Source organism: Narcine bancroftii, chromosome 1 (genome assembly GCF_036971445.1).
Source record: "Narcine bancroftii isolate sNarBan1 chromosome 1, sNarBan1.hap1, whole genome shotgun sequence".
NCBI lineage: Eukaryota > Metazoa > Chordata > Chondrichthyes > Torpediniformes > Narcinidae > Narcine > Narcine bancroftii.
In genome coordinates, this window is record NC_091469.1 from 166,242,987 (window position 1) to 166,258,113 (window position 15,127).

Sequence of the window (15,127 nt, forward strand, 5' to 3'; positions counted from 1 at the left end):
TAAATATTATTTTGTCCATATGAGAGTCTCGGGGGGTCAGTGTGAGCAGCTCCTTTGGTCGTTCAGCCTTCTCACTGCCCGTGGGAAGAAGCTGTTCCCCAGCCTGGTGGGGCTGGCTCTGATCCTCCTGGATCTCTTCCCCGACGGGAGCAGCTGGAAGATGCTGTGTGCGGGGTGGAAGGGGTCCTCCATGATTTTGCGCGCCTTCTTCAGACTACGAAGTCAGTGATCCTCTCTACCACTCTTGTGGATTGATCTCTACAGTAAATGTACCACACCGTGATGCAGTCGGCCAATAGAAGGTTCAGAATCAGAATTTATTGTCATGAACAATCCCGAAAATTCCTTGTTTTGCAGCAGTGTGAACATTCCTATAAAACCACCCTCCAACAATAAATCAAAAAGTGAAAGTCAGGAACTGTCTGGTTCATTGGCGTGATGGTTGCCAGTGGCCTTGGCCACTTCAGTCTTCTCAGGAAATGTGTCTTCCTGACAAGTGAGGAGACCATCTGGGTGCAGGTCAATGTGACAAGGCTGAATAAGCACAGACTGGATGGGCCGGAGGCATATTTCTGTTCTTTGGTGTTCTATGGTTTATCCCCTCTCATTCTTCTGAATCCCAATGTGTACAGACCCAGGCAACTCGATCTCTCCTCATAGCCTAACTCCCTCATCTTTGGGATCAACCTGATGACCCTCCTCCTCACCCCTTCTAAAGCCAGGATATCTTTTTATCAAATGCAAAGACCAGAACAGCACACAGTGCTCCAGGTCCTGCTTCTGCAGTTCCCCGCACAGATGCTCTTAAGTGCTATCCTTCTGGCTATAACGGCCAACATTCCATTTGTCTTTTTGATAACCTATTGCTCCTGCCAACCAACTGTTTGTGATTCATGCACAAGCTCCCCAGAGTCCGTCCGCACAACAACATGCTGTAGTCTTTTATTAATGAAATAATAATTCAACTTCTGCCCAGAAATGCGTGAGTTTACCCTGGGTGCTCTGGTTTCCTCCCACCTTCCAAAGTCACATGTGCCTTGTAGGTTAGTTGATGTATTTGTGGGAGGGCCTGTTACCATTGTGGATCAAAAATTTAAAAAAAACTAACCCTAGCCCCACAAAAAAATCAAAAGAGATTCCACTCACTTCAACTATCTATATTTCTCTGCAGATTATTTCCTTTTCCACTCAATTTCATGTCATCAGCAAATTCAGATCAGCCTACTCTTTCAAATGTATATGGTGAAGAGCTGTGGACCCAGCACTGACCACTGTGCCATTGTGTTGAACAATCCCATCATATAGTCTACGTTAGTCAACTCTTCCCTAATCTTGTAATCTCCCTTGTTTGCAGCATATTACACTGCTTTTACAGTACAGTACAGGAATAGACCCTTCAGCCCAAGCGTCTGCGCTGAACACCATGTCCAAGTTAAACGAGGACCTTGCATCTTTCACATGATACATTTCTCTCTATTTCCTACATTTGACAATGTCCCCCTCAGAAAGTCATGAGTCATGGGATCCTTGGAGCCTTGGCTGTGTGGATTAAAAATTGGCTTGCATGTGGAAAGGAGAGAGTAGTAGTGGAAGAAAAGGATTTTGCCTGGAGGTCAGTAACTAATGACGTTCTACAAGGATCTGTTCTGGGACGCCTGCTCTTTGTAATTTCTATAAATGACCTGGATGAAGAAGCGGAAGGTTGGGTCAGTAAGTTTGCGGATGATATGAAGGTTGGAGGAGTTGTGGATGGAACTGAAGATTGTCCAAGGTTACAAGAGGATATAGACAGGATGCAGAGTTGAGCAGAAAAGTGGTGGATGGAATTCAATCTGGATAGGTGTGAGGTGATGCATTTTGGAAGGACAAACCAGAAGGGTGAATACAGAGTTAATTGTTCAGTGTGGATGAACAGAGGTCTAAATCTGTACCACCCTCAAAGTCGCCACACAGGTTGATAAGGTAGTTAAGAAGGCCTATAGGATGCTGGGTTTCATTAATAGGGAGATTGAGTTCAAGAACAGAGAGATCATGTTGTAATTCTACAAATCTCTGGTGAGACCACAGTTGGAGTATTTTGTTGAACAATACTCATTTCTGGTCACCTCATTATAGGATGGATCTGGAAGCCATGAAGAGGTTGCAGAGATTTACCAGGATGATTCCTAGGTTAGAAAATGTCTTATGAGGCAAGGTTAACAGAGCTGGGACTTTCCAGTTTGGTGCCTGGAAGATTGAGAGGAGAATTAATAGAGGTCTACAAGATTCTAAGAGGCATAGATACGTTGGAAAGCCAGCACCTTTATCCCAAGGCAGGAGTAGCAAACACCAGAGGACAAAGTAAAGGAAGGGAAGTTTAGGGGAGATATCAGGGATAAGTTACGCAGAGAGTTGTGGGGGCCTGGAATGCCTTGCCAGGGGTAGTGGTGGAGGCTGAAACATTAGGGGCATTTAAGAGACTCTTAAACACATGGATTTAAAAAAATAAGTGTTACAAGGTAGGAAGGGTTCAGTACTTTTTGTTAAGGAATATATTGGTCAGCACAACATCGAGGGCTGAAGGGCCTGTACTGTGCTGTAGTGCTCTCTATTCTATATTTGTTTGTCTTTCTGGAATCCTCTTAAATGCTATAATTGTATTGGCTTCCACAACAGCCAGTGCAAGTCACTGTGCATCGAGGATTTCTAGTATGTGCAAGCAGTAAATGTTTTAGTTTAATTTTGGCATTTTTGTTTGGTGAAGACGTTTTGGGAGAAGTGCCTGTTCCTGCATTATCCTTTCTCCCATGTGAAAAGATAATTTTACTATTTTATGCAACTCTGGTTCAGTCGCAACTGAAGTATTCAAACACATTCTGTGTAATGCACTTTACGAAGGATGTAAATAGCTTTGGTGTATAAATGCTGGTGTGAGGAGAAATAAAATAAAACATGAAACAAAAGGGAGTAAGAGATAAAGACAGCAGGCTGGTGTTAGCACAGTACTGTCATAGCTCCAGTGACCTGGGTTCACCTACAGCGCTGTCTGTTAAGAGCCTGCTGAGTTTCTTCTTCAACCACAATGTCTGCAAACTGCTGTGTGTTAAGTTTATATGTTCTTCTTGTTACCTGTATGGATTTTCGTCAGGAGTTCAGGTTTCCTCCTGACTCCTTGCATGGTTGGGAGGTGAATTGGGTAGCATGGGTTTCATGGGGTAGAAGGGCCTTTTACCATGCTGTATCGATTTAAGAAAAGGATAGATTTTAATCAAGAATAACAAGGCCCACGAGCGAATATTTTGTAGATCCAAAATTAGAACTTATTGGAAATATAATTTGTCCAGATGCCCTATCACCAGTTGACTGGGTTGATGGAATGTTTTGTTCAAGCATTTGTCACGTTTATTGTAGTCTGATTGTCCAAATACAACCCAACTAAACAGTGTTCTCCGGTTCTTGGTGCAAAACATGCAGACATACATCCGGACATGACATGGACACAGACAAACAATACATCTGCAGGACAAGTATTTTATCTGTGGAAACAAATAAATAGATAGATAGATACATATTTTGTCCTTATGAGAGTCTCAGATGGTTGGATGAGTAGTTCCTTTGGTCGTTCAGCATTCTCACTGCCCGTGGGAAGAAGCTGTTCCTCAGCCTGGTGGTGCTGGCTCTGATCTTCCTGAATCTTTTCCCCGTTGGGAGCGGCTGAAAGATGCTGTGTGCAGGATGGAAGGGGTCCTCAGTGATTTTGCTCGTCTTCTTCATACAACAATCTCAGTAGATCACATCGATGGTGGGGGGTGGGGGGCGGGGAAGGAAGGAAGACATCAGTGATCCTCTCTGCCACTCTTATGGTCCTGTGGATTGACCTCCAATCTATTTCTCTGCAGCAACCGTACCACACTGTGATGCAGTTGGCCAGGATGCTCTTAATAGAGCTCCTACAGAAGGTCGACATAATGGTGGCTGGTATCCTTGCTCACTTCAGTCTTCTCAGGACATGCAATCACGGTGGCACCTTCCTGACAAGTGAGGAGATGTTGAGTGTCCATGATAGATTACAAGTTGAGTGAACTCCAAGGAACTTGGTGCTCTCCACTACTGAGTTATTGATGTGTAGTGGAGGATGGTCTTTCCTGGTCCTCCTGAAGTCCACGATCATCTCCTTCATTTTGTCCAGGTTGAGGGTCCTGTTGTTACTCTCGTACCATTTCACGAGATTTTTCACTTCATCTCTATTTTGTTTTTATTTGATTATCAGCAGTTGAGTTTTTTCCACTTCCTACCAGTCGTATTTTCCATTTATTTTGAAGACCGAGATCAATTACAAAGCCATTTTGAGTTATTTTATTTTAGACTGGCTATAAAGGAGAAAGAAGGCATTGGGAAAGAGGAAGAGAGGCTTTATTTGCTGTTTTTCATTTTTTAGTGAGGAATTAATTGGTCAAAGTTTTTGTCAGTTGGAAAAGTGTTAATTGCTGACATCTGTATCTTCAAGATCTTAACTGAGGAGACCAATAAAGCAAGTACGATAATAAAAATAAAATATATTTTAGATTTCTAAGGTATACTGTCACTTGAACAGCATTAGGTATTCACCAACAGGAAGTGTAAATATGATTGGAAGGGAATCCTGAGCTTGAATAGTGGCAGGTCAGATGGGATAAACACTCTGGTTAATGTAAAGGTAAGTACATAAAAGTTTTTCTTTGGCTTGGCTTCGCGGACGAAGATTTATGGAGGGGGTAAAAAGTCCACGTCAGCTGCAGGCTCGTTTGTGACTGACAAGTCCGATGTGGGACAGGCAGACACGGTTGCAGCGGTTGCAGGGGAATATTGGTTGGTTGGGGTTGGGTTTTTCCTCCTTTGCCTTTTGTCAGTGAGGTGGGCTCTGCGGTCTTCTTCAAAGGAGGTTGCTGCCCGCCAAACTGTGAGGCGCCAAGATGCACGGTTTGAGGCGTTATCAGCCCACTGGCGGTGGTCAATGTGGCAGGCACCAAGAGATTTCTTTAGGCAGTCCTTGTACCTTTTCTTTGGTGCACCTCTGTCACGGTGGCCAGTGGAGAGCTCGCCATATAACACGATCTTGGGAAGGCGATGGTCCTCCATTCTGGAGACGTGACCCATCCAGCGCAGCTGGATCTTCAGCAGCGTGGACTCGATGCTGTCGACCTCTGCCATCTCGAGTACTTCGACGTTAGGGATGAAAGCGCTCCAATGGATGTTGAGGATGGAGCGGAGACAACGCTGGTGGAAGCGTTCTAGGAGCCGTAGGTGGTGCCGGTAGAGGACCCATGATTCGGAGCCGAACAGGAGTGTGGGTATGACAACGGCTCTGTATACGCTTATCTTTGTGAGGTTTTTCAGTTGGTTGTTTTTCCAGACTCTTTTGTGTAGTCTTCCAAAGGCGCTATTTGCCTTGGCGAGTCTGTTGTCTATCTCATTGTCGATCCTTGCATCTGATGAAATGGTGCAGCCGAGATAGGTAAACTGGTTGACCGTTTTGTGTGCCCGATGGAGATGTGGGGGGGCTGGTAGTCATGGTGGGGAGCTGGCTGATGGAGGACCTCAGTTTTCTTCAGGCTGACTTCCAGGCCAAACATTTTGGCAGTTTCCGCAAAGCAGGACGTCAAGCGCTGAAGAGCTGGCTCTGAATGGGCAACTAAAGCGGCATCGTCTGCAAAGAGTAGTTCACGGACAAGTTTCTCTTGTGTCTTGTTGTGAGCTTGCAGGCGCCTCAGATTGAAGAGACTGCCATCCGTGCGGTACCGGATGTAAACAGCGTCTTCATTGTTGGGGTCTTTCATGGCTTGGTTCAGCATCATGGTGAAGAAGATTGAAAAGAGGGTTGGTGCGAGAACACAGCCTTGCTTCACGCCATTGTTAATGGAGAAGGGTTCAGAGAGCTCATTGCTGTATCTGACCCGACCTTGTTGGTTTTCGTGCAGTTGGATAATCATGTTGAGGAAAGTTAACAGCATGGAATAGGCCCTTCACCCCACAATGATGTGGCAACCAACATAAAACTACTCTACAACAATCTAATTTTTCCCTGCTTCACACCAATAATCCTCTATTTTTATTATATCAATGTTCTTTTGAATGTCCCTATTGTACCAGCCCCACCACAGCCCCAGGCGATGCATTCTAGGTAACGACCGCTCTCTGCAAAAAAACTGTCCTCTGACATCTCCCCTAAACTTTCCTCCACTCAACTTAAACAGATGTCCTCTGGCGTTTGCTGTTATTCCCCCAGGGGAAAGGTGCTGCCTGTCCACCCTATCGAAGCCCTTCATCGTCTTAGATACCACTATTAAGCACCTCTCATCCTTCGCCCCTCCAAAGAGAAAAGCTTTGCTGCACACTCTCCAAAGAATCTACAGTAAAACTCCCAATTATCTGAAATCTGATTCTCTGAAATCCTCATTTATCTGAATTTTTAAAAAAATTTGGATAAATGAGGATATCTGAAACAAATCAGAAATCCTCATTTATCTGATTTTTTTCCCCGGAGTCAAACTGACCCTTCCAGGTTGGAAAAAAAAATTCACTTGACATGAAACTGGAATCCCTTTTTCCATTTCTTCTTTACCTTCCTCTATTGAATTTTCTCTCTAATTCTCCCTCTCAAACTGCATGCCACTTTCTCCCAGCCACAAGCGGCTGGAAAAATCCTTTGTTCCAGCTTCCCAAGCCGTTGCGGGACCTCTCTGTAGCACTCTCTCCCTCCCTCCTTTTCCCCCTTCTCTCCCCTTCCCTCTCTCCCTTTCTCCTTTCTTCCCTCTTGCTTCCCCTTCCCTGCTATCCTATTCCCTCCCTCTTTCCTTGGCACATCGGAGCTCCCAATGCCAACTCTGAACCCTCCGCTTGGCCTACTACCACATGCACACCGGATTCCCCTGTGTGCATGTGCGGTAGGCTGAGGCGAGGATTCGGAGTCGGGGCTCAGGCATCGGAAGCTCGGGTGACCGGGGAGACAGTGAGTGTTTCACCAGCCCAGGAAGCCCCCCCGGGGATCAGCAGTAGAGGTGGGGACGTGTCGGGGATCGGCGGTGGCCAGCATTTTCTTGGTGAGAATTAAACATTATTTTAATGCTTAAAAAGCCTTCCCTTGTTGTTTGTTGTTGTTTAAACATTTATACAAGTGATTTGCTGTTGCTACTGGGCAGTTTAAAAAAAACCCTTTATCCGACATAGGCCTGGTCCCGACCATTTTGAATAATTGGAGTTGTACTGTAACTGCATGCAATACTCCACATGTGATCCAACCAGAGTTTTATGGAAGTTCGAGGCTCTTGAACTCAATCCCTGACTAATGAAGGTCTTCGAAACCATCCCATCAACTTGCATGGCACCCATGAAGGATTGATGATACCCACCCCTCTGTTCTTCTGCTCTGTGAAGAAACCTGCCATTAACGATGTACTCTGCCTTGATGTTCTACTAACCAAAATAAATCACTTCACACCAGATTGAACTCCATCTGACATTTTTCAAACTCTGCATCCTGTCTATGTCAATCTTCTACACAATTCACAACACCTCCAACCTTTGTGTCATCTGCATACTTACTGACCCATCCTTCAACTTCTTCATCCAGACCATTTTTGATATTCACAAAGAGCGGGGGGGGGGGGGGGGGGGGGGGGCGGGGGGGGGGGTCCCAGAACAAGTCAAGTTCATTGAAATCTGATTGCACAAGGACAGCACATCAAAACAGCATTCTCCGATCCTTGGTGCAAATCATGTAGACACATAACACATATGCAAATATTCATATATACAAATAAATAAATGTTGTTTTGTGAATATGAGAGTCTGAGATGGTTCGTGTGAGCAGTTTCTCTGGCCGTTCAGTTTTCTCACTGTCTATGGAAAGAAGCTGTTCCTCAGCCTAGTGGTGAAGGCTCTGATCCTCCTGTATCTCTTCCTCAACGGGAGCAGCTGGAAGATGTTGTTTTCAGGGTGGAATGGGTCCTCAATGATTTGGTGTGCCTTCTTCAGACAATCCTCAGACAACAAAGTCTTATTGCTGTCAGATGACAATAAACTTGACTGGTCAGAAATAGGAAGGGAGCTATCACCGTGCTGGGAGTCGTCTATAGGCCCTCAAATAACCCTCGGGACACCGAAGAGCAGATCAGCAGGCAGATTTTGGAACGGTGGGAAATACAGGATTGTAGTTATGGGTGATTTCAATTTCCCTAATATTGACTGGCACCTCCTGACTGCAAGAGGGATGGATGGGGCTGAATATGTCAGGTACGTTCAAGAAGGATTCCTTACACAGCATGTGGACTGGCCCATGAGAGGAGAGGCCAGACTGGATCTGGGGAATGAACCTGGTCAGGTGGCAGACCTCTCGTGGGGGAGCATTTTGGTGAGAGTGACCACAACTCCTTATGGAAAAGGATAAAAACCGTCAAAATGGGAAAGTGCTTACCTGGGGAAGGGCTAATTATGAGGCAGGAACTAGGAAGAGGAAATTGGAAACAGATGTTCAAGGGTAGAAGTAACATGGAGGAAATTTAGGGACCAATTGTGCTGGGTTCAGGATAGGTTTGTTCCTCTGGGACAGGGAAAAGATGGTTGGAAAAGGGATCTGTGGTTGACAAAACAGGTTAGGCAACTAGTCAGAGGAAGAAGGAAACAGGAAGGACTCATGAGAAAGGTAGCTAAAAAGGAGCTTAAGACTTAGGAGAGCTCGAAGAGGGCATGAGAAGGCCTTGGCATTTAGGATTAAGGAGAACCCCAAGGTGTTCTATGAGTATGTAAAGAACAGAAGGATGATGAGAATGAAGGTGGGGCTGCTAAAGGATAAAGGAGGCAACACGTGCCTGGAGATGGAAGAGGTTGGGGCAGTCCTAAATAAATATTTTGCATCAGTATTCACAAAAGGACCTTGATCACTGTGAGGTCGAAATTGAACAGGCCTGTGTGCTGGACAATGTGGAGATTAAGGACAAGGAAGTGTTAGATCTTAAAAACATGAGAATTGTTCAGAGGATGTGGAGAGGCTGCAGAAGGATCTAGTTGTTAGGAGTGTGGGCAATGGTCTGGCAGATGTAGTATAATGTTAGTAAATGCAAGGTCATCCAATTTGGTAGGGAAAATGGAAGAGCAGATTATTATTTAAATGATGAAAGACTGCAGCCTGCTGTTGTGCAGAAGGACTTGGGAGGGCTTGTGCATGAATCGCATAAAGTTGGGTTGCAGGTACAACAGGTTATTAAGAAGGCAACAGGTTATTAAGAAGGCGAGAGGAATTGAATTCAAGAGCAAGGAGGTCATGCTGCAAATGTACAAGGTCCTGGTGAGGATGCACCTGGAGAATTGTGTACAGTTCTGGTCTCCAGACTTGAGGAAGGATTTGGGGCAGTCAAGAGGAGGTTCACCAGGTTGATCATGGAGATGAGGGGGTTGACCTATGAGGAGAGATTAAATCGCCTGGGATTATACTCACTTGAATTCAGAAGAATGAGAGGAAATCTTATAAAATTATGAAAGGGATAGATAAGGTAGAGGCAGGAAAATTGTTTTCACTGGTAGGTGAAACCACAACTAGGGGACACACCCTCAAGATTCAGGGGAGTAGATTTAAGATGGAGATGAGGAAAAACTGTTTTTCCCAGAGAGTAGTTAATCTGTGGAATTCTCTACCCAGGGAAGCATTTGAGGCTACTTCATTAAAGATATTTAAGGTTCAGTTAGACAGATTTTTACATTTAAAAAAAGGAATTAAGGGATATGGAGTAAAGTCAAGTAGGTGGAGTTGAGTCGATCAGATCAGCCACGATCTTATTGAATGTTGGAGTAGGCTCGATGGGCTGGATGGCCGACTCCTGCTCCTTCTTCTTATGTCCCTGGGGTTGGATGCAATATACCCCAGGCTGCTGTGGGAAGGGAGAGATGAGATAACTGGGGCAGTGGCTACAATCTTTGAACCCTCTTTGGTCCCGGGAAGGTGCTGGAAGATTGGAGAATGGCAAATGTCGTCCCCTTATTTAAAAAAAGTAATGAGGAGAATCCTGGAAATTATAGAGCAGTGAGTCTTACGACAGGGGTATGTAAACTAATGGAGAAAAGGGTAGGAACTGTGAACATTTGGAGAAGTCCAATCTACACAAGGATAGTAGGTAAGTCTTTGCATGGCTTTGTGAATGGAACGTTGTGCATCATGAGCCTAATTGAGTTTTTTGAGGAGGTAACAAAAGAAATTGATTAGGGAAGTGGGAAGGATGTGGTCTTCATTAATTTTTGCAAGGCATTTGACAAGGTCCCCCACAAGAGACTCATCCAGTAAGTCGTGAGGCATGGAATCAGTGAACTTTGGCTGTGTGGATAAAAAATTGGCTTGCAGGTAGAAAGCAGAGAGTAGTAGTGGAAGGAAGGTATTCTGCCTGGAAGTCGGTGGCTAGTGGAGGGACTGCAGGGATCTGTTCTGGGACCCCTACTCTTTGTGAACTTTATAAATGACCTGGATGAAGAGGCGGAAGGATGGGTCAGTAAGTAAATTTGCGGATGACATGAAGGTTGTCAAAGGTTATAAGGGGATATAGACAGGATGCAGAGTTGGGCAGAAAAGTGACAGATCAGTTCAATCCTGATAAGTGTGAGATGATGCATTTTGGAAGGATAAACCAGAAGGCTGAGTACAGGGTTAATGGTCGGTTACTTAAGAGTGTGGATGAACAGAGGGACCTTCAGGTCCAAATCCATACAACCCTCAAGGCCGCCATTCAGGTTGATAAGATAGTTAAGAAGGCCTATGGGATGCTGGGCTTCATTAATAGGGGGAATGAGTTCAAGAGTAGAGAGGTCATGTTGCAACTCTACATATCTCTGGTAAGACCACAGTTAGAGTATTTTGTTCATTTCTGGTCACCCCATTATAGGAAGGATGTGGAAGCTATGGAGAAGGTGCAGAGGATATTTTCCAGGATGTTGCCTGGATTGGAAAATAAGTCTTGCGAGGCAAGGTTAGCAAAGCTGGGACCTTTCTCTTTGGAGAGTAGAAGGATGAGAGGAGATCTACAAGATTCTGAAAGGCATAGATAGGATGGACAGCCAATACTTGGTTCCCAGGGCAGGATCAGAGGACATATGAAGAAAGTGAAGGGAGGGAAGTTTAGGGGAGACATCAAGGGGTAAATTTTTGTTACACAGGGTGCTTGGAATGCCTTATTGGGGAATGTGGTAGAGGCTGAAACATTAGGGTATTTAAGGGATTCTTAGACAGGCACATGGATGGAAGAAAAATAGAGGGATACAGGGCAGGGAGGGTTTAGTACTATTTTTCGGAAGGAATATATGGGTTGGCACAACATTGAGGGCAGAAAGGCCTGAACTGTTGTGTTCTAATGGTCCTGTGGATTGACCTCTAATCCATTTCTCTGCAGCAACCATATCACACTGATGCAGCTGGCCAGGGTGCAGTCGATAGAGCTCCTGTAGGAAGTTGACATAATGTTGGGTGGTTGCCTTTCCCAGCAATTTCTTTCCTTGCTTCATGTAGTAATCAGTGGTGTATCCCGTCCAGTCCCAGGGACTTATCTATTCAAATATTCTTAAGAAGATCCATCATTTCCTCTTTCTAAACCTTGACATGTTCCAGCACATTAACCTGTTCTACACTCACCTCACTTCAGCATAGTCCCTCTCCTTGCTCTGCCTCCAGTCACTTGTTCCCCCTTTAATCCCTAATTGCTCCTACGCTCATTCTCATCATTCTTTTGTTCTTCACAAAGGAATAGAATTCCTTGGAGTTTTCATTAATTCTACTTGCCAAGATCTTTTCAAGCACCCGCTGGGTCTCCAGTCATTTTTTGAGCCTACTTCTTGGCTACCATATAATTCTTATGAGACGTTCCTGACTTTTGCTGCCTCAACCTTCTGTCTGCTTCCTTCTGACTAGCTGTCCACCTCTCATGAACCATGACTACCATCTTTTCCGTCTCGTTGGGACAAACCTATCCAGGATTCCACTCGTGGTCCCAAAGTATTGTCCACATTTATACTGTGCATATCCCTGAGAACATCTATTCCTAATTTATTCTCTTAAATGCCTGCATAATGAAACACTTCCTCCTTCCCCAATTAAACACTTTCCCTTTTTGTCTCTCCTTGTCTATAGCAATCCTAAAGGTCATTTCCCAATCTGTTCACTTTTCTCAAAAATACTCACCTACGATCGAGTCTGTCTCCTGACCAGGTTCATTACCCAGTACCAGCTCCTGAAAAGTCTCTGCTCTGGTCGGCTTGACCATATTTTATGTCGGGAATCCTTCATGGACACGCCTGACATTCTGTCCCAACTGAACCTTCTGGACTAAGGAGGTGCCCGTGAATATCAGGGAAGTTGAAGTCTTCATTGACTTTAACCCTGTTATTTTTGGAACTATCCATAACCTGTCCACTATCTGCTGATCAGTGTCCTGGTGGCTTTTTGGGGACCTGTAGAATACTCCCAATACTTCCTGTTTCTGACTGCCACCCACAATTACTAAGTAGATAATCCCTCTATTACGTTCTCCCTTTCTGCTTCTGTTCTGTTAGCCCTGATTAGCCATGCCACCCCCTTCCTATTTTACCTCCCTCCCTATCCCTTTTGATACATCCAAGTGGAAGTAACCGCAAGTGATGATCACTTTTGTGTAATCACTTGTGCATTTACTTTGTGACAGGTGGTATTGACCAATCGGTCTTGAAGGAACTTCCCCCTGATCTCCTTGCAGAGATAGAATCGACAATGCCACTCTGTGAACGAGTGAAGATGAACAAACGGAAGCGCAGTACGGTGAAGGAAAAGCCAAACTATGCAGAAATCAGCTCCGATGAAGGCGATAATGATAGCGACTTTGAATGTAAGTAGTCACATTCCAGTTGTGGTTCTAAATTTGAGGTTCCTATAGCCAGTCATTTTAACTCCCCCAACCATTCCTCACCCTCATCCAAACCATTCTGAAACAGGCGTAACTGTACTCAGCTTCATCCATAGCTGGGAAGAGTCCAAACATAAACTTGGAACCCATCATATTCCTCCTGGACAGCCTTAAATCTAATTACTTTTCCTAATTTTAGTTCTGTCTGGTTCGACTGTTTCCATCTCTTTACCTTTGCTGTACTATTTTCACACCGCTAAATTTTTTTCACCCCTGCCTCTGTATCTCTCCACACCTTCCGTCACGCAGCACTACCACTGGTGCAGACCCGGGAGAGTAGAGACACAATGCTGTTGCAAAGGGTTCAACTGTCCGGTCCTAATGCCGCCTGCGCCGTACAGGCTTTAACCGACCTGTTAAAGAAGCTGACGGTTTTACTATGTAAAAATCGTGCCGCTGAAAGGTCTGCACCCAAGATGGCAGCACAAGACACCAGAAACAGGGATACTCTCTTTTAATGAGAAGCATGGGAAATGACCCTACAGGATGGTGACCACAGTAGCGGATCAGCAAGGGGCTCAGTGGCCAAAAGACCCATGCAGACTACTGGTGACCGCACTGGCTTTGGGCTGCTGGAGACTGGCTCATGGGGATCAGGTGTAAGAATCAAGATTTGAGAGGACATTGAGAGCAAAAAGAGTTCCCCAAGGCCCTCGGGTGCTGAAGGCTTCCTGATCATTTGGAGGTTTGATCTGGAATTCGGGTTGCTGATGGATGAACCAGCTGTCTGCATGGCTGCAGAGGCTGTGGGAGTGCTGGAGTGAATGCATTGACCCTCCGTGTCTGTGAAGGGACTCTCTTCTCTTTCTCCTCTTGTTAGGGATGCTGGGCTCATGGTGACTCTGTCTTATGATGGACAAAAGTTAAATTGCATCATGTATGTTACATTTTTAATGTATTATAATGTGACAGTAAAATGAACCTTGAACCTCTGGGCTCATCTCCCAGCTTCTCTTTCCCTTTATATATGTAATATCACTCCCTTCCCGTTAGTTTTGATCAAGGGTGCAGACATGAAACAACTGACAGTTGCTACTCATGGATGCTGTCTGTCCTTCTGAGTTTTTCCAGCAGTTCTTTGTTTGCTTAAAAATGCAGTTTCTGCAGCTTTTGCTTCTCCAAAATTCTTGGGCTTGCCAGTTTGCACTCAGAGTTGGGGAGTCCAGAACCAGAGATCACTCAGACTGAATGGTTGGCCATTAAGATCAGAGTTGTGAAGGAATGCCTCAACTGGAAGGTTGTGAATCCAAGAGAGCCTTGAAGGTTTAGTTTCCAACTATTTTCACGAAAGATTTGTGGAAATAAAGAAAACCAAATGCCAGTTGTGTTGAAGTGGAAGATCAGCCATGATCCCATTCAGCTGATGAACCCGTGTAAATGACTTTCCTGTTACTATTCTTACATTTATTGAATGATTATGCCCGTAATAATTGGAACGTCACTGCCAAAGAATGCAGACAGAGCTATTCAGATACCATTGAACCTAGAACAATATAGCACAGGACAGGTCTGGGACAACCATCATTCCAATTTAAATGAATCCCTTCTGCGTGCACACGCTCTATGTCTCTCCATTTTCTGCTTATTCAAGTGCCTGCCTAAATGCTGCATCTGCTGTTACCACATCCCCTACCTGTGTGCTCCAGGCACCGACCGTTCTTGCAATCTATTACTCCTAGCTTCCAGGAAGAGGCACAAGAAGGACCGAGGGGAAGACAAAGCCTGGGAGTGTGAGGAACGTGATCGGAGAATACTGAATGAAATGCGCAGGGGCAATTCTTTGGAAGGTCGAAGGAGTTCAGGTAGCAGATATCGAGATCGTAGTCCTGGATCGGAGGAAGATTCACCCCCTCCTAGTCTCAGTGAAAGTAAGTGTGCACTTTTTGACATTATACTAAACCAAAAATATGGAAATGCTTAATTTCTCATTACAGAAGTAAAGTTAGAAATCATTCTAATTCTGTTGAGGTTTAAGTGGAGGTCTTTTTGACTTTTAACTGATTAAAACCTGCAGCTGCAGTCAAGAATTTCACATTCTCAGCGTCTTATAGACCAATTTCATTATTAACTCTTGATTATAAAATATTAGCTAAGATATTAGCAAATGATTTGCAAAATATTCACCAAAATTAATATATATGGATCAAACTGGATTTGTTAAAGGTCAGAAATCTGCAGATAATGTAGTGAGGCTTTTT

At 44.6% G+C, this 15,127-nt stretch overlaps 1 protein-coding gene across 5 annotated transcripts in view; it reads left to right on the forward strand.

The window, feature by feature from the left end:
- The window catches only part of LOC138735925 (nipped-B-like protein), a 1,086,099-nt gene that overhangs the window by 730,845 nt on the left and 340,127 nt on the right, over positions 1-15,127 (forward strand). For 3 of the 5 annotated variants that reach the window (XM_069884602.1, XM_069884622.1, XM_069884608.1), the window contains 2 exons: positions 12,672-12,851; positions 14,609-14,797. In XM_069884602.1, the coding sequence (XP_069740703.1) occupies positions 12,672-12,851; positions 14,609-14,797 (369 nt within the window). The remainder of the gene's footprint in view (positions 1-12,671; positions 12,852-14,608; positions 14,798-15,127) is intronic. The other 2 variants (XM_069884605.1, XM_069884611.1) reach the window with 2 other exon arrangements.